General features: G+C 41.5%; 1 protein-coding gene across 6 annotated transcripts in view; it reads left to right on the forward strand.

Annotated features, from left to right (window-relative positions):
• NUP214 (nucleoporin 214) overlaps nt 1–19,462 on the forward strand; it is a 90,806-nt gene that overhangs the window by 11,900 nt on the left and 59,444 nt on the right. For 4 of the 6 annotated variants that reach the window (XM_031450720.2, XM_031450719.2, XM_031450716.2 and 1 more), the window contains exons 10-18: nt 1,772–1,898; nt 3,014–3,175; nt 6,587–7,061; nt 8,588–8,763; nt 10,743–10,840; nt 13,013–13,099; nt 13,306–13,455; nt 14,482–14,640; nt 17,603–17,706. In XM_031450720.2, the coding sequence (XP_031306580.2) occupies nt 1,772–1,898; nt 3,014–3,175; nt 6,587–7,061; nt 8,588–8,763; nt 10,743–10,840; nt 13,013–13,099; nt 13,306–13,455; nt 14,482–14,640; nt 17,603–17,706 (1,538 nt within the window). The remainder of the gene's footprint in view (nt 1–1,771; nt 1,899–3,013; nt 3,176–6,586; nt 7,062–8,587; nt 8,764–10,742; nt 10,841–13,012; nt 13,100–13,305; nt 13,456–14,481; nt 14,641–17,602; nt 17,707–19,462) is intronic. The other 2 variants (XM_031450717.2, XM_010975377.3) reach the window with 1 other exon arrangement.

Genomic DNA, 19,462 nt, shown 5'->3' on the forward strand with positions numbered 1-19,462 from the left:
TTATGGTGCCATCCCTGACTCTATTTCTCTCATATCTCACATCTGTTAAAAGGTAATGTCTGGCCTACTTACAAAATACATCTGAATTCTGACCATTTCTTTGAAGTCCTCAGTCAGAAATTTTTCTTTTTCAAGTTTAAAGATATTTTGAGTTTAAAGATATTTTGTGCACCCCGTGCACAGTTACATATACCTTTTCAATCAGACAACATTTATCCATTCTCTGGGCGGCAAGGTGGCCCACCGTCAGTGCATAGCTCTTATCAGGTCCTGGAGAGGTGACTTTGGGGTCACAGGCCGGATGTCAGCAGTGTGATATGCTGATCTTGGATTAACTTCAGTAGTAATTTCCTAGTAGCAAAAATATTTTATGTATTCACACATTAAAAATATACTTCTATTTCTGCTTTCTACCAAAATAATTTACATTCATGGTTGAAAAAATCAAATAATGAAAAAGGGCTTTTAAGTGAAAAATCATTACTGCTCATCCTGTCCTGATCTGTCCTGTTTCTCTAAAGGGGACCATTTTTAACATGTAAACTTTCTCTTTCAATGGTTACCTCCCTATCCCTCAAAAATAATCTGCTGTGTGACTAGTTGTCAATGATTAATTTTACACTTTATTGGCCCTGGTGGCAAATGAGGATTTAGCTCATATGTGGCCTTCAAACCATTCCCCCCGCCTCTCAGTAGGGTTATAGGGGTGTGTTAGTTTCTTCTTCTATTGGTTACCTTTGAGCCAACCAAGTGATAATTTTTACCTTCATTTCTTATGGTATAACTATATAGTGTATCTCCTCATCTTCCACTCTGAGAGAAGAGCATCTTGGCAGCCCCCTTGCCTTTCACATACCTCCCCTTACTCCTGCCTTCATCTGTGTCTTGTCTTCTGCAAAATCAAGACTGATATTATTTGAATTCTGTAGTGATTAGCAGGCCTTCTTTATTTTGTCTATATATTATTTTTCAAAGTTGGAATCAATTTTGCTTATGTTATGAATGTGACTATTGTTTATCCATAGCTAAGTCATTGGAGTGCAATTATGTTCACTTTTCTGATCTGCTTTTTGTTCTTCTGTTTCTCATTGAGCTCTATTCCCCTTTGATTCATGCTGCTCAGATTTGGTCAACGTTAAAAGTTGGACAAAATGTCCATGATTTTTAAAAATCAGGAATCATTTGTTGCAAGGAACAAATATCACTCAAGCAAATTTGAGCAAAGGGGGAGTTTATTGGAAAGACATGGTGGTTTCTCAAGGAATCCAGTGGCAGGAAGATTGACCAGTGTAAGGGACTGACTCCGGGGTCTAGGTTACCTTCTGTCTCTATGGACAGGTGAGCACAGGGCATCTGGCCAGTGTATAAGATCTGCTCAGGACTGCAGTAGAGATCACCTGTAGTTCCTTGTCCCCAGCCTGGATTTCTAGGAACAGGTACTGACCAGCCGAGTGCAGCTGTTAGAATTACCCACTGTGTTCAGGAATCTACCTGGTTGTGGTGGACGGTACTTCAGAAAGTGTTCACGATGGTGGTGGTTCATTCACAAGGCAGGAACTTTGTACACCGGGAACAGACGGAGAGGTTGATTTGGGAAAGTAACCCCTCGCCTGCTGGGGGACTCATAGCTTTTAGGCTCTTTCCAGATTTCAGAGTCTCAGGCAGCACATAACTAAACCAAGTGAATTGTCCTTTTTCTTCTCTCCCATTTGAGTAGTGCCAGGGAAAGCACTAACCAGTACGGCATTTTCTTCTTGGTCCTTTTTTCCAGAACAACTGGGAATCTTGGCTACTGGAGGATTCTAGTCGAGCTGAGCTGCCTGTGACAGACAAGAGTGATGATTCCTTGCCTATGGGAGTTGCCATAGATTATACTAACCAAGTGGAAATCCCCATCAGTAAGTACAGCCTGACGTCGCTCAGTGCGGAAACGGTCTTCTTCCCGTCGAGGTTAGTTTGGGAATCCAGCTCTGTATTTTCGTGACAGAATCGGGTCTGTGGTACACTTTTAACTTGTAACACGTTTCTACTTGAAGAGTGAGATGCAGTGCATTGTGACAGCACTCGTCTAATTTGTATGGATATTCGTTGAGGTGATCAAGGTCAGATACCGTGTGTGCGTGCGCGTGCGTGTGCGTGTCTGTGTGTGCTTTAGAAGGTGACTGAAATACAGAACCAGATTTCATAGCTTTGTTTCTTTGCCCCTTCCAGTTTCCCCAGTGCCTCCCAAGGGAACAACACCCTAGGCAGGTGCTGTGTACGGTACTTAGTTTGATGGCTTGGATTAGAAAATCAGGGCCTCGAGCCCAGGCTTCCCAGTGGGGCCTGAGCACCTGCTCTGGGTCTGTCTTCTCCCCTGCTGAGGCCGGGCAGGGCTGCAGTCCCACGAAATGCGAAAGTGAGACAAGATGTATCTTTGCTCTTTATGTTCATTTTATGCTTCATTTTAGAGAGATGTCCCTGTAAGGCACCATTAAGTTCCTTTCCTTTTCCCTGATCTGGCTCTTGATCTGATTAGGTCATTTACTCTGTTTCTCTTGGAAGACTTTATTGACATAATACATGCTTATGGTTCAACTGTGAATGAATATAAAGTAGTTCGACTCACTTTCCTATGTCCTCCTGTATGTTTTCCAAAGAGTCTAATCTGTCGTTGTTACTAAACCAGTCACTTCCTGGAGACTCCTGTCTGGGTCATGGGAATACTAAACCTACAAGCCGAACACTGGGACACACATAAAAATCAGAGCTCTGGGAGGGTCAGCGCCACCGCAGGACTGCCAGAGCTGCCGTGGCGGGCTGGCGGCACGGTGGCCATCTGAGCATGGCAGCAGCTCTTCTTTGAAGGGCTGTTGCGTGGAAGGCTGTTCAGATCTGGGTCAGAGCAGACCGACAGAGCTGCTGTAGAGATGAGTCCAGTAGAGGCCTGTTGCTTGGGGCAGCTGTCCCCTGCTGAGCCCAGGCCCTTCGACTGACTTGGATCTTCTGTCACCTTTGTTTTCTTTTCTAACAGGTGATGAGAAGACTCTTCCTCCTGCTCCAGTTCTTATGTTGCTTTCAACAGATGGTGTGCTTTGTCCATTTTATATGATCAATCAAAATCCTGGCATTAGGTCCCTCCTCAGGACACCAGAGCGGCTCTCGTTAGAAGGAGAGCGGCAACCCAAGTCATCAGGTACGTGCCTCTCTCCATTTTTGCCAAGAGGGGATACCAAGGGCCTGTACAGGAGTGTCTGCAGGGATGAATACCGCAAGGCCCCACTGTGGTTATCTTTAGTAGCCAGTCTGTCTTACAGAGGCAGGACTAACCTTTTCCTTGAACACACCCATGTCCTTGCCTTCTCCAGCCTTTATTTTAGAGAAAAAGGAATCTCAGCCAGATGGAGCCCATTAGGGAGTTTGCCAACAATATCCTATTATAAGACCTTATATTATATGGTCTGGAACCTAACACATTTAATCATGAAGGGATTGGGTAAATAAATGATTGTATGTCTGTGTAACAGTGAAATGCCATGTAACTATTTCAAATGTATTTATTGAGAAGGAAAAGAGCAGAACAGATCGTGAAAAAGCACTAAATACTGTGTGATATGAGCCCTTTTTTATGAGAAAACTATATACACAGAAAAAAACACTTGAAAGATTAAATTCTAAGTAGTGGCTATTTTTGGGTGGTGGAAACATGGGAATTTTCTTTTCCCTTTGTTTATATTTAATTTTCTTTAGTTTTTTTTTTTCCCTCTTCTTTCACAGTGTCACTTAAGTAATATGTGTTTATTGGAGAAAAATTAGAAAATGCAAAAACAAAATCACTTAAGAGCCCATCAGTCCTCAAGCAGTAGCCAGTCAGCATTTTGGTACATATTCTTCATGCACACAAATGCATATGTGTAAATGCCAGTGTGCATTTTCAGAATTTTCACAGTGATAATGTATCACTTGTGAAAACAAAATAAACTATTTAAAAGGGCATTGTTTCATATTTTGGAATTTCACTAATATTTCTCTTTTTGAATTCTGTGAGTGTATAACCTGTAATATTTTCCTCTTCTAATGTGGCTAAAAAAGCTTGTAGCTTAACCAGTTCTATGTCTAAGAATACGTTGACAATTGGTGTTGGATACAGTTGAGAACATTTAGGGTTATCTTTTCTCACTGCTTCCCAGGGCAGAGCCAGTTGTATGTCATAAATAGAGCCACTCAGGTACTTGGGCTCCTGCCAACTGGCAGTGTGATCCCAAGTAATATACCAGGTGCCTTGCGTAGACTGTACCAGTGTTGTTGTGTTGAGATAGCTCGTTGTCTGCAATGTGTGTTCTCTCGAGTGAGTTTTTTCTCCTTTTAAGTGCTCCTGAGTCTCACGAACTACCTACACTCAGTTGCCTGGTCTGTCTTCAACAAGCAGTGTACCCTGTCAGGTCAGGAGCCTGTGGGATGGTGTTTGTTTCTGAGCACAGTTCAGTGTAAGGGACTTTGCTGCTAGCCCCTCAAACCGCTGAGCACAAGCAGAGGCCGGTTGTACTGTTTGCCTCTCCTAGAGAAACCTCATCTTCCCTCATGCTTTGTCCAGAGCTAATAGCCGTGTTCAGGTGAGGGGAGGGGAGCCGCTGAAGGCCGCCAGTTCACCAGCTCTCGCTAAAGTTGGGTCATGGGTTCATAGGACATGCACATCTCCACCCACTTCCACACTCCAGCCCCAAGGATGCTGGGTTGAATGATCAGAAAGGGCAGCATGAGGGTTTTCAGATATTTAGTTCTATTTCCAGTGGGAAAAATGCCTATGATTTCTTTTGGATTTGACATATACTTTTCATGTTGGTCTGCTAAACGCATGGAAGTGATTAACATTTGTGTGCTTGGGTCTTTAAAGAAGTTAGCTTTTGCTGATTCCATATTTACTGTGTCAAGAAAGTATTAACAGTTTTACGTAGTAACCTATAATGAAAAAATATGTACATTTATGTGTATGAGTGAATCACTGTGCTGTTCCCCAGAAACTAAGACAGTTGTAAATCAACTATACTTCAATTAAATATATGTATACATTGAAAAAAAAGAATAGATTTGCTTGCATTAAATTCTTTCATAGAAGGGACAGTTTACTTGGGGGTCTGTTTTCATAAAGTGTCATCTTCATACTTGTATCCTAAGTATTTCATTGCTTTAGACATAGTGAAGAGAAACTGTCATCTCCGATGATTTAGAAGAACCAAGACCATAAATGTATTGATTAAAAAATATTGCTTTCTTAGTTATTTAGAGAATTAACATACTTACTTTGTAGAAAGTTTGGAAAATAGAAAAAAATTTAAGCTTGTCTTTCCAGTGTTTTTCCATAAACATTTGCATAGTTGTCATCATACTGTATACCTAATTGATATGCAGGCTTTTAGTTTAAATTTTAAGTGTTTTCCAGGTTCTTACATAATTTATGTGATTTATTTAAGAGTGACTTGAATATTCTACTGAATATATTTTACCATTTGGGTCGTGTTAAGTATCTTTTTCATTTTTTAGGTGATTTTCATAGGCTTTATTCTTAGAATTGGAATTACTGGGTCTATTTTTTTATGATTTTTGAGACATAACGCTAAAATGTTTTCTAAGAGACTGTTAAGTACTTGCTAGTAATAAAAAGTTTCAGGTTTGGGTCGGGGTAGGGTATATCGCAGTGGTAGAGCTCATGCTTAGCACGCACAAGGTCCTGGGTTCAATCTCCAGTACCTCTATTAAAAAAAAAAGTTTCAAGTTTGGTTCATCCTTTCAAACATAGGGTATTATATGTATTTAAATTTTGGTAATTTAGGGGACAACCAAAAATATGCCTCATTTAAATTTGCATTTCTTTGATTTGAAAATTTGCTTTTTCTTTTTGTGAATTAGATTCCCAGCTTATATGTATTGAAGTCTTGATATTTTTTAAATCTTAATTTGTATGAGCTTTAAAAATGAAACATATTAGCTTGTCATTTGCTGCAGATTTTTTTAATTTACCTTTTAGTTGTGTAACTATTTTTGTATGTAGTCAAATCTTTATCTTTTGTGATTTTTTGGTCACTTCTAGGTTTACCGAGTTTTTAGACTCTCAGAGACTTAGCTCACTTTTTGCCTCCTTTGTTTTGAGGTATATGTGTGTGTGTGTGTGTGTGTTTGCGTGTATGCTTTTGTATATGTATGTATCTTTAATTAACCTGGAGTTTCTTTAGTGACTATTATGAGGTGTAGATCTGAATTCATTTTTTCCTGGTAATAAAATATTGCAGAATGACTTACTTTTCACTGTAACCTTGAGAAGTGTATTTTTTCTATTTTACTTAAGTGGGTATTCATGAAGTCCTATTAGTCTAATGTCTTTTCTCACTTCCTTTTTCCTTCAAAGTTTTATACATCTTGCTAGATGGAATGTTTGCTATGGAAAGTCCAGCATCAACTCCATTTCCCTTTTTTCCGCCTTCATGAACTGGGACCATTATTTTTGGCTTCATTCTACCACAGTCCTTTTCCACTTGCTTTCTATGATGTAGACCTCTACTGTTACAGGGTTAACTTCTCCCTTCCTTTTCCGCCAATTTTTTCATTGCAGGAAGTACTCCTACCACCCCAACCTCCTCTCAAGCCCCACAGAAACTCGACACTCCAGCAGCCACAGCTCCTGCCTCTGTTCTGCCTTCATCATCGGCCGCTCCCACCTCCACCTTCTCTTTACCTTCTGCTGTTGGAGCCCCTGCCGTGTTCTCCTTTGGTTCTTCTTCCCTGAAATCATCTGGTTCTGTCACTGGGGAGGCCCCCCCGTATTCCAGCAGCTCCGACAATCCCAAAGCAGCCCTGGGCTCTGGAGTATCCACCTTCTCCTTTGCGCCTCCTTCTCAAGCCTCCTTCGCCCCCACCCCTGTGGCCTCTCCCATGGCACCACCAGCTGCTTCATTCTCCTCGGGGCCGTCGGGTTTTAAGCCTACCCTGGAAAGCACACCGATGCCAAGTGCGTCCGCTCCAAACCTAGGAGTGAAGCCCACGTTCCCACCATCAGCTTCTGCAGTCAAGGTCAATCTTAGCGAAAAGTAAGTAACACTTCAAGTTTGACAGGCAGAAACACTGCAAGTTGTTCACGGTAAAGAGAATCGCCATAAGTGAAGTTACTGAATAGATTTTCTTTTTTGCAGAGTAATAGTTGCAAAGGATGAAAATTCAGACAACATGAAAGGTTTGCATTTCATCAGTGGATAAGAGTCCAGAAATCTCTTAGAATTTTTTTTTAAACTATTGGAAGTTTGTATTTAAGTGCTTGTTTTACTTTTTCAGATTTTAAATGTAGGAGAGACTCCTTTTGAAAAATGAAGCATTTCAGACTAATATCCCGTAAAGAAAGCGAATCTCTTCAGTCCTTTTCCCCCCTTGTGTCCACTCTGGACTCTCTCTGAGCTGTTTTCCACATCGCCAGCAGGTGTTCTTGTGAAACTGTAAATGCGTCAGAGGTCTCTCCTGCTTGGCAGTCCCCAGTGGTTCCTCATTGCTCTCTGAGTACAGTCCTAACTCTTTGGCACTGCATTCCAGTTTCCTCCAGATCTGAGTCCTGCTAACTCATGCCAGTCTTACTTTTTACATATCTATCTGCTTGTATTGTTCTCACCACTAGAATGTAAGCTGCTTGGGAGAAGTAATCTTTGTGCCTTGCAGCCTTTCTCAAGATAACCATTGAGGGTAAACACTACTGGTCTTCCCCCCACTCCTCTGTGTTACTGTGGAGGGGTTGCTGGCTGCTGTCATTGTTAATATTAAATTGTCATGAAGCCACTTCATTCTAAAGGTTGCCTAATACCCCGTTTTGTGGCCATACTGTAATTTATTCAACCAGTCATCTGATGCTGGATATTTAGACTGTTTACAGACTTTTGCTCTTTAGGTGAAATTTCCCTTCCCTTCCCAGTGGACCATCAGCATCCCACTGAGAGACCCCACCCAGGAAGGTTAAGTTTTGCTTCAGTCACTCTCCGTTCTTCATGGTCTCCAGTCGCGCTGCAGCCCAGCCGCCCTCAGAATTGGCGAGCGGGACGGAAACGGTGTCTGAACTGGCGGGTGACATCTTCTGCTTTAGAATTTTTTACTTTCTGTCAAAGAAACAATTACAAAGCAAGTTTCTATTTACTCTGTGTTCTTTATTTAGCCTTGATCCCTTCTGCCTTAATCAGTCCGCTTCACCGAATGTTTAATGAGCATGTATTATGTGCAGAGCTGCTGCAGAGACTGGAGGAGGCGGTGGGCCTCAGGCTCTCCTCAAGGAATCATTGTCTGATAAGTGAAAATGAAACTTGAAATAACTGTCACACAAATCTATTTGTCCTAGAATGAGGGAAAAAATAGCTTTGTGGTTTCCTGAAACATGTTGCCCATTTCTGACTACTAGGGTGCATTTGCTTACTGTAGTGTTAGGACGGGAACACGTCGTGTGTCCAGTGATTATTAGCATGCTCTGTGTGAAGGCAAAAAACTGTGGATGGTAAGTTCGCCCTTGATGATTGCTGGTGACCAGTGTGAAAAAACCTGTTAGCAGCAGGCCATGCTGATCCATTCGGACCGCCATTTCCAGGTTTCCCGCCGTGGCTCCCCCTGCTCCTGCGCATAACTCACAGACCGCACCCTCGATGCTGCCCTTCTCCTCTGCCTCCAGGCCCGCTCCCTCCGGGCCCCTCAGCCACCCTGCGCCGCTCTCAGCGCCATCCAGTTCCACGTCATCCAAGTCCTCAGTCTCTCCCTCGGCATCAGGTATGTTTCACAAACTGCTTTAGAGCTCAGTCCTGATTTCTCAGATTAATGTTTTTCAAAGTTGTTTCAGAATGTTAGCTAACATAGTTGGACTAGGTTAAGTTATCTTGCTTCCTGTAACTCCCACGAATGCCCTGTGGCTTTTGTGCTCTGAATTGGGAAGACTCACAGTGGGCTCAGTACTGCCACACTTGTCTCTGCTTGTGGGGCCTTCTCTTCCCGTGGAGCCTGCCCTGTGTGAAGATCAGTCACAGACCATTCGTTAAGCTGCACAGAAGAGGAAGAGCCTACGGTGGCGACTGTGCTTGTTTCTTCTGGTGACCGTTTGGATTTTCATACTCAGCCCTACTATAAGCAGATTTATCAAATAAAGGTCGTAAATGGACATAATGTTTATAGCCAAGTTGAAGTGCATTATGATGCTCCAGGAGCAAATGTACCTAGCCTATCTTTTCCTTCGTTCAAATCTGCAGAGAGGTGGTGTAAGTTATATGATGAGTACCATGACTTGCTGACACTTGGCACTGTTTGCTTTATGTCTTTCCATTTTAATGTAAATTTTTTTCTAAATCATTTGCAAGTTAATAGCAGACAGGAAGCACTTCACCACTAAGTACTTCAGTGTGTTATCTCCTAAAAACAGGGGCATTCGATACGTTATCACACGGAGGAAATTTAACAGTAATCCAGTCAATAGCCCATGTTCACATTTCCACAGTTGTCCCAGTTGTGATCTGTATAGCTTTTTCCCCTCCAATCTGGGAGCCGCTCAAGGACCACACATTATATTCTGATTTGGTCTCATTAGTCTCAGTTTTTCACCTTTTTTGTCTTTCTCAACATTAGCATTTGTGAAGAGGTCAGGCCAGTAGCTTTGTGGACTGTCCCTCAATTTGGATTTGAGTTTCCACGTGGTGAGGTTCACATGAAACGTTTTGAGCAGTAATACCACATAGGTGATGTGCATCATGTCGCATGATTTCCTTTTGTCCTGACGTAAGTGAGGTTAATTTGCTCATGTGGTTGGGATAGTGTTTGCCAGGTCTTTCTCAGTTTTTAAGTTGGTTTTTCTGAATGCCAGTGATAATAAATATCTAGCCAGACAAATTTAGGTAGCCATTTGGTGTTTGAGGATCAGGAATAATTTTATCTCGGTAAATACTGAGCGAGTGTTGAGCTGTGAAATTCCTGAAATCTTCTCTTACTTATTGCTCAAGAGAAAGGGCTGCCTTGTGGAGTTTGCCAGAGTCACCTTACTCTGGGACTTTTCATCAAATTCTGAAAAGCTTCTGACTGTGACCTAGGAAGTTAACAAGCCTTACTTTAGTCTTTTCCCATCTCTTTACAGTTTGGGAGAGAAAACATGACCATAACACACAAACACTTTATCTATTTCCACTGCTCACCACCCACTTCTCTCTACCCCCATTGCCATGATGGGATTCTTACAGTTCATTGGGTCCTAGAGTACTGGATCGCAATCCCAGTTGCACACTGGATCCCTTCCCTAACAGTTTAATCAGCCTTGGGTGTGAGTTTTTGGTGCATTTGTTTTTTAAAAGCTTCTAGGTGATTCTGATGCATGACAGGGTGAGACTTGTCCTAAAGGCTTTCAGAGGGTCTGAAGACCCTATGAGTTCTTACAAGGTGACGGGGTTACTGTTCTACTGTTCCCAGAGGTGCATTCAGGAGCCACGTGGAGTAAGGATGGCCCAAGTGGACGACCTCCTGGGCTTGCAAACAAATACACACGCCTCTTATCAGAGTCCAGTTTCATCTGCTTTATAGAGTTTCCTGTCTAAAAATGTAATGCATGTCTTTTAGTTATTTTAGAACTATGGATGTCACTCTCGGTAACAAAGGTATAAAAGAGGGGCCAGTGACAATAAGAAACGTATTTTTTTTAGATTTGAGGAAAGGACATTTGTGATGGGAAAATAACAGGAATAAATACTGTTTGTTTTAACTTTTTGTTCTAGCAGTGCGGTCAGCTCAGGGCATTCCAAGTCCAGCGCCCTCCATGGTGCAGAAATCGCCTAGAATAACCCCTCCTGTGGCCAAGTCAGGCTCTCCCCAGGTATGTTTAAACTCAGCCTACAATGCTGTGTGTACTAATTTATTGCCTGAAACATGCATGTTTTTAAAACGAGTTTTTGTGTTTTAGAATTCATACCTTTGAAGTAGTATTTAGTACTATGTGATAGAAAATACCAAAGTATGAGCTTTGAATATTTGAAATGTGCGTTTATAAAAGCCATGTATCTCAACCCTAGAATCTGAGAATTGTTTTCTCTGCTGATTCCTGAGCTTATCCATGCTGTGCTGTTCCATTTGTTGTGTTCTCTTTATGTCTGAAAAGACTATAGCACCTGATTTTTTTCCTCTTATTCCCAAAGAAGTCGATCCTTTGCCCTCTTTTTCTCTGCCTCTCCATAGCAACTCAGTTTATTTTCCTTTTTTAATTTTTTACTGACATATAATACACATGGGGAAAAAATGGGTACATGTGATATATGTACACCTCAGGTGAATTGTCACCAGCTGAATACACCTTGGTAACCAAGACCCAGATCAAGAACTAGAACATGACTGGGATCCCAGAATCCCCCCCATGTGTGCCCCTCAAGGTCATTACCCTTGCTGAAGGGGTTTCACTGTAATGATTTCCAACAGCATAGCTCAGTTTAGTCTGTTTGTACCTTCTGTGAAATGGAATCACGTGGTATACGTTCTTGTATCTGACTGCTTTGCTCAACATTACGTTTGTGAGGTTGTTCCCTATCGTTGTGGCTGTACGGAATTCATTTGGTGACCGTACTGCAAGTTTCTTTCCACCTTTGATGGGCATTTGAGTAGCTTCTGGGTTTAAATTATTGTGAGTAGTGTTGTTATGACCATGCTAGTTGATGTCTCTGGGTGAATATACGTAGCATTTTGGGGGGCACATACCTAGGAGTGGAATTGTCAGGTCATGGACTGTGCATACGTTCCTCTGCAGTGTCTTCCCACCAGGGGTCTGTGAGAGCCCAGGTGCTCCGCCAGGCCTGGCACTTTTCATTTACTATTGTTGTATTTTATGGTCTTAATGAGTATTTCCCTGTCAACTAGTAAAACTGAGCTTTCTTTTTCTATATGATTGTTAGCCATTTGGCTATCTTTTACAGAGGGTGTCTGTTCAAGTCTTTTACCCATTTTTCTGTTGGGTTGTCTTTTTCTTAATGATTTCTAGGAAATCAGTGTTGCATGTGCACACACACATGCAAAACTTCCATATAATGCAAATACTTTCTCTGAATTGTGTTTACTTTTCTCTTTGTGGTTTCTTTTGATAACTATAAATTCTTAATTTCATCTTGGTGAGTAGCACTGGCCAGGCAGCTTGCTCAAGTCTCAAATCCACGAGTCGCTGTAGATGACAGCTCCTCCCCAGTCCACACTGATGTGGTGTATGTCATAAATCCACGTCTCTGTCTCCTGCTGGCATCGTACTTCAGGCCATTATTATCTCTTAACCTTGTTGGCATCCTGACCGCTTTTCTGTTTCTTCTACCTCTCACTGTCATCCATGCTCTATTTTAATATCATAAATCAAAGAATAGTTTAAACTCTCCTAAAACTCCACTGGTAGTCTTCCACCACACTTAGAATAAAATCCAACCTCCTCGGTATAGCCTTCCACAACCTGCGTCTGCCTGCCTCCGGCTCCCTCCCTGACTTCATGTGCCCGCTTTCATTTCATCTCTTTGCCTTGAACATGCCAAGGTCTTTCCTGCCTCACTGATTCCTTGCACTCGCTCTTCTTGCTGCCTGAGGGGTGCTTCCCCGGGAACTTCCCATAGCTTCTCCCTTACTTCAGGTCTTGGTTCAGTGAGGGCTTTCTGTGCTGTCTCATCTCAAGCAGTGCCCACCTTTATTCTCTTTATATGTTCCTGTTTACTTTTTTCATATCACTTATCACTAACTAAACTTACCTGACTTGTTTACTTCTCATTATCCATCTTATCCCAGTAGAAGGTAAGTTCCTTGAGAATTGGGGACCTCGTCTACCTTGTTTACTCCTATCTCCACTGTCTGGAACATGCTTAATACCGAGAAGGTACCCACTAAATACAGGTTCAAATGAGTGAATGGTGGGCAGTGACTGTATTATGAGAGTACCACTACCTGTGGTAGACGCTGAACCACTTGCTCCAAAAAGCCATCACTGGGGTATAGGATGCACTTTTAAACCTTTTGCCTTTCGTTTCAGGTGAAATCACTTCAGCCTCCTGTTACAGAAAAGCAGGGACATCAGTGGAAAGAGTCAGATCCTGTGATGGCTGGAATCGGGGAGGAGGTAAATTTGCTCCTGCAGACTCTTCCACAAGTAGCTCTGATAGTGAGACTGGAATGGCTCTGAGTGCAGGCTTCTACGTGGCTGTTCTATTCTGGCATTGAACCTTGGTGTGTCCCAGGGAGTCTGTGCTGTTAGCAAGCCTGGGAGTGGGACATTACTGCTGTGCCATTCAGATTAAGTCACCGCCTCCTTTGTGGCTTCTGCAGATCGCTCACTTTCAGAAGGAGCTGGAAGAGTTGAAAGCCCGGACTGCCAAAGCCTGTTTCCAAGTGGGTACTTCCGAGGAGATGAAGATGCTGCGAACAGAATCAGACGACCTGCACACCTTTCTTTTGGAGATTAAAGAGACCACAGAGGTTTGTGTTTTTGATGTTCTTCTAAGTTGAATTGTACTTTTAAAAACTGCTCTCATAACACTCCATGGATGTATAATACATATTTTCTCTCTTCAGAGAACATCACTGTTTTTTATGTGGATAAATGATTTACTTAGGAATGTCTCGGTTCAAATTCTTAGAGATTATGTGACTTTGGGCAAGTTATTCTAGCTACTCTATGTTTTAGTTTTCTCATATGGAGTAGTAAGTACTTCCTACCCCACTGACATGTGCAAGGCACTCTGTTAAACTTTATTACAGTTGTTAATTTAGTTTAGGTATATTTGATTTTTTTGTTTCTTAGTACAAAAGCAGACTTTAATGAAGCTATTATGTGTCATTTACAGGAGAAAATTTGCTGTCTTTTGTAGTAAATTATTAGGTTATAAAGTTAGGTTTAAGGAAAAACAAAACACCTAAGAGAATATATGGTATAAAAATAATAAATACTTGTTGTCAGTACTGTTTACTGTGTTACTGTTATTACTTCCTGCGTGCCAGGCATCGTGCTGAATACCTTACCTGCATTATCTCATTGACTCCACACCTTTTCTGTGTGGTCGGTACTGTTATTCTCTATTTTGCACATCAGGAAACCGAGGCTCAGAAAGCTGGAGTGACTTGCCCAGAGCCACTCAGTTACTGGGTGGTAGTGCCTGGACCCCAGTTTGGACTGTCCTACTCCAGAGCTCTGGCCTTAGATAACATGCTTGGAAAGAGGAAAGTTCTTCAAGGTTTTAGCAGTGATCAGGGTTATTGATACTTTTCTTATTTCGTTAGTTTCTGATTATTAGAATATGTGTTTTTTAATGAAGAAGGAAAAATAATGAACATTAGCATCTTTCTTTCCAAGCAATGAAATTCATTTTTTGCTTGACCAGTAACTATATTCAGGTGTTTATCATATTAAATATTTGAGAAAAACACCTTCCTTGATCTAGAAAGAAAGGTTTATTTCTTGGAACTAGCACTTTTGTTATCAACACAACCTTGTACCTTTTCTAGTCTCTGCATGGAGATATAAGTACCCTGAAAACAACTTTACTTGAGGGCTTTGCTGGTGTTGAAGAAGCCAGAGAACAAAATGAGAGAAACCGTGACTCCGGATATCTGCACTTGCTCTGTAAGAGACCGCTGGATCCTAAGAGTGAAGCTCAGCTCCAGGTAGGAGAGTCCAGCCAGGGCTTGTGCTTAAAACCCGCCCCGGTGACAGTCGCGCTCCTTTCTGAGGTACAGGTTTGGATAACTGCCCTTATAGAGTTACTTCCCATCGAGTTCCTTAACTGTGACAAAGAAAATGGCACTTTTCCACTTAGTGTTTTTTGGATTAAACAAAAATATAATTCATAATTAAACCCTAAGCTTGGTAGAGAGTAGCTGTTGAAAAAGATACATTTAGAAATCAAATCATGAATAGTAATTATTACAGTAGTAGCTGTTCATTGATCACTGCAAGATAGTTTTTATACAGTATTTCTAGTCTTCAAAACCTCTTACTCTGCACGGTGATCTTACTGATCCCGTCGTACGGATAAGGATATGGAGTGTCCTAGGCCAGGGAGCTTGCCCAGGGTGCTGTTGTTGCTGCTAAGAGTGGGACCAGAACCAAAACCTCCACCCTCCTGGGGCTCTTTCCTGTGCACTATTACCAAAGTTACTTCTCTCACTCTCACTAATTCTTTTTTTTTTTTTTTTTTTTTGGATAATTAATTTTTTAAATTAAAGTATAGTCAGTTTACAATGTTGTCAGTTTCTGGTGCACAGAATGTCATACATGTACATACGTATATTTCCACTTTTTATTACAGGTTACTACAAGATACTGAATATAGTTCCTTGGGCTATACAGTAGAAACTTGTTGCTTATCTATTTTATATATAGTAGTTAGTATCTGCAGATCTCGAACTTCCAATTTATCCCTTCCCACCTGTTTTACTCCCTGGTAACCATTAATTTGTTTGCCATGTCTGTGAGTCTGTTTTGGTTTTGTTTTTGGTGGGGGGAGGTAATTAGATTTATTTATATATTTTTAAATTTTATTTATTTATTTTTTTTTTAGTGGAGGTACTGGATATTGAACCCAGGACCTTGTACATGCTAAGCACACACTCTTACCACTGAGCTATACCCTCACCCTGTTTCTGTTTTGTAAATAAGTTCATTTGTGTCTTTTTTTTTTTTTTTTAAGATTCCACATATGAGTGATAGCATATAATATTTTCCTTTCTCTTTTCTGGCTTTAATTCTTAATTATTCTTATATTCTCTTTTAGCTCAATCTAGTCTTTGTTTTCATCTTTCAATCTATTTAAAATTGTTGTCTCACAGCTTTAGTAGGGGTCATCCCGCACCACCGCGGGTTTTCCTAGAATCCGGTAGGCAGGGGCGCACAGTGGCTTCCTTACCTGGGTTGTGAGGGTCTGTGAGTGTGACGAGTCCCCTCCCGCCTCAGAATTTGACTGCAGATGCTACCGTTCCTGCCATTTCCATCCCATACCTGGTAAACTTACTGACAGTAGGAAAATGAAAGAATTGATTTCCCCCTCTCAGAAAGGCTGAGGAACCCCTGCTGCGTCCTAGCTGTGTCCTCCTGGGGATGTGCGCCCTCAGCAAGAGGGTGCTGCCTGCTCGCCCGCCGCTCAGCAAATCACCGGCCTCCACGGTGCATCTGCTTACGCTTCCTTCCTCCGGGCCTCTCTACCTCCTGCTCCCTGTCCACACTAGAAGAGTTCAGCTTTCGGGGAACACTTTCCCTATTCAAAGGGAAACAATCTTCCTTTTTCACAGTGCTAAGTAGGTAATAATAGCTAGCGTTTATGGAATGCGTACCATATCCCAGAGAAAAGTAAGGAAACAGATGCTGGAACGACCCAGGTCTCACCACTGCCAAGGGCTGGGCCCTGGAGCCTGGGCGGTCGGCTCAGAGCCGGTGCTCTTAAACACGACGCTGCAGGAGGCCGTCCCTGCAGCGGGATGGAAAGTAGCAGTGGGAAGTTGAACATGGAAATACAGTGTGGGGTATGTTGCTGTGGGATTGCAGGTGAGGGAGTAGCTAAGCCACAAAAGAGAAACATTTGTGATAGGCTTTAGAATAAAAATTGTTTTTTTCTGGTAGACAAAGTGGGGAGGGCATTCACAAGAAACAGCATCAGTCAATGCACAGAGGGGCGATCACCTGTGAAGCGTGAAGCGTCCAAAGTAAAGGGCCTCCCTGTAGTCCTCGAGGACTGAGTTGAAATTTATACTCGACACAAAGGTTACTATTGCTTCCTCAGATCAGCCTGGCTCTCTTTAAATGACGTTTTCTTTTTCAGTCAGAACACATACCCTTGTCCAAGAATAACTTTGAAAATAGTTAAACACAATAAGATCTTTGCACAGATACAGTTTTCCCAGCATATAGCACGTTGTCTTGTATACATTTTTAATGGGATGCTGCATTTCCAGTAATGGAATGCTTTATTTTTAAATTTTTGAGAGTCAAATTGTGTAGCCATGAAGATTAACACTAGGCCATAATTTAAAGAAAATTATCACAGTCTTAGAATAAATGAATAGGTAAGAATTTTAATAATGGTAAATTCAGTTTCTAGTGCTGATAATCCTTTGTTTTTGAGAAATGAGTTTTTCCCCGCTAGTGAGATGACTTACGTGTTCTGTGCTCTGAATAGCTGGGTGCAGAATTATTTTCAGCACCGTTTTGTAGAATAATTTTGTCCGTATTACAATTAATTTCATGGGTAGGAGAGCAAAAGTTAAATGGGTGCACTGTCGGATCACCAGAGTGCAGTGGAAAATTCCTGGACAGGGTTGAGCTGCTTTTACAGGAGCTGAAAAATGAGACCTAAGCAAAAACACTGGTTCCCCAGAGGCTCTAGGCGGCCACGCCCAGTCTGTTTCCCTTTCTTCATACCACCTGTCTGTCACACACTTCAAAAGGTTGAGTTTCTGTCTTTCATTTGAATTATAATGTATCAATGATTATATTAAAGCTTATTATGCTTTCCTTGTTCATTATAGTTCTCAGTATAAACATACTTTAAAATCGTTTTAACTGTTTTGACACACCTTCCTCCAAGCTACTGGAAAATGGTGTCATTTTCCCATCTCGTTTTTTTTCTTGTAGGAAATTCGGCGCCTTCATCAGTATGTGAAATTTGCTGTCCAAGATGTGAATGATGTCCTAGACTTGGAGTGGGATCGGCATCTGGAACAAAAGAAAAAACAAAAGTGAGCGCAGTCTTCTCTTCCACCATGTAGATATTACTGTGGTCTTTTTAAAAGATCATTTAGGGGGACTTAGAAAAAACCCTACAAAGCTTCATTCTCTTTGACCTAGTCATTATACTTCTAGAAATTTGTTCTATGGAAATAATAGCAATGTTCACAGTAATTTACATAAAAGAATTTATATTGCAGCGTGATTTATGGTAGTGAAAAATTGGATTCAGCTTAATTATCCAAAGGTTAGAGGAGTGGCTAAAAAAAATCTTGTCACTTTTTTTCCCCTTAATACAGTATACTATGTAAGCATTGAATAGCATGTTCTCAAAAAAATTAAATGTATTTCCTGTTATATGAAATATATAAAATATATAACTAATTATTAGGTACAATATATAAAATATGAAAAGGGGAAGACATAAAATCGTACTAGATGACCTCAGTGTGGAGAGCTACTGTGGAAGAGAGGCTGGAAAGAAATCTGCCGAAATAGTCACAGTTACACCTGTGAGATGGGATTAAGAGGAATTTTACTTTTATACTTTTCTGTATATTCCAGACTTTCTTTTGGAGGAAATACTTCTAATTAGTATGGATAGCTAAAAGGATGAGAGGACTGGGAACAAAAGTATAGGGAATCCTTCTGTCCCTGGGTGTTTGGTTTTATTCTGTGTGTTCTCCAGAAGGAATAGAATGCAGTACATTGTGAAAGCAGTAAGGTGCCCACAGGAAATGTAAAAAACAGGTCAGCCCTCAGAATGTCAGATTTCTGAAACATTTACACTTGATTAATGTGATTGGCCTTGTAAGGAAACAAACCAGAAAATGATCTGTTTACTTGTTTACAAAGCCGTGGGATCACAGACTTCTAAGTGGGGCAGCCTGTGTCGTGTCAGGGGCAGGGCAAGAATGCATTTAAAATAAGTAAACAGAATTTAATACGTTATATTGTACAACATGGAGAACAGCTTTGTGCCCAACCTGAGGAAGCTCAGCTTGGAGCCTAGATGTGGGAAGGTAGAAGTGAACTGTGATCCACCAGACGCTGTCGGGGCAAGTGTCTGTGGCCTGGAACACTTGTGCCCTTAAGCAGCTGGGCGCCTTTAGAGATTTCACAGCTCACTCTCCGGGCTTTGAATTCATGTTCTTTCCCATGTTAGAGACTGGCTTGACCTGACAGTGTGAGCATTCTGTTCCGCTTGACAGTTGGGTTTCTCTTCCTAATTAGTAAGTTGACTTTTTAAAAAGTGCATGATGCTAACAGAGAAGCCAGGCTTTCTTCTCCTTTATAACAACCCAGTGGGTTTTCTACTTAACTTGCCTTTAAGTTCCCTTTCTGCAGAGTTCAGATTCTTAAATCTATACAATTTTCTAACACTTCTCTGTTTTAGGCCCTTCTCTAAATATTACCTTGTATCCTACTGAAATGCCTTTTAAAGATTTATGTTGCACTACCTTGTTACTAGAAAGGAAGGAACTATTGTCCCTTTCTTGTTTCATTTCTTTCGGGGGTGGGGGCGACCTCCGTGCTGCTGAGTCGTGCGCTATCCCTCTGTTGTTCGCTCCACCACCGTGGCCACTCTCCTATCCCTCTTCCTCGACAGCACTCTGAAAAAATGACCGACTCCCTGGACTCCCATAAACCCTTGGGCTTTTCCTTTTTATTTACTGTAATTTACATGCAGAAAAGTAAACACATCCTAAGTACATAGCTGAAGGAGTTTCCCCGCCGTTCCTTCCTGGAACCCATCCGAGGTTCTGC

This window comes from Camelus dromedarius, chromosome 10, assembly GCF_036321535.1.
Source record: "Camelus dromedarius isolate mCamDro1 chromosome 10, mCamDro1.pat, whole genome shotgun sequence".
NCBI lineage: Eukaryota > Metazoa > Chordata > Mammalia > Artiodactyla > Camelidae > Camelus > Camelus dromedarius.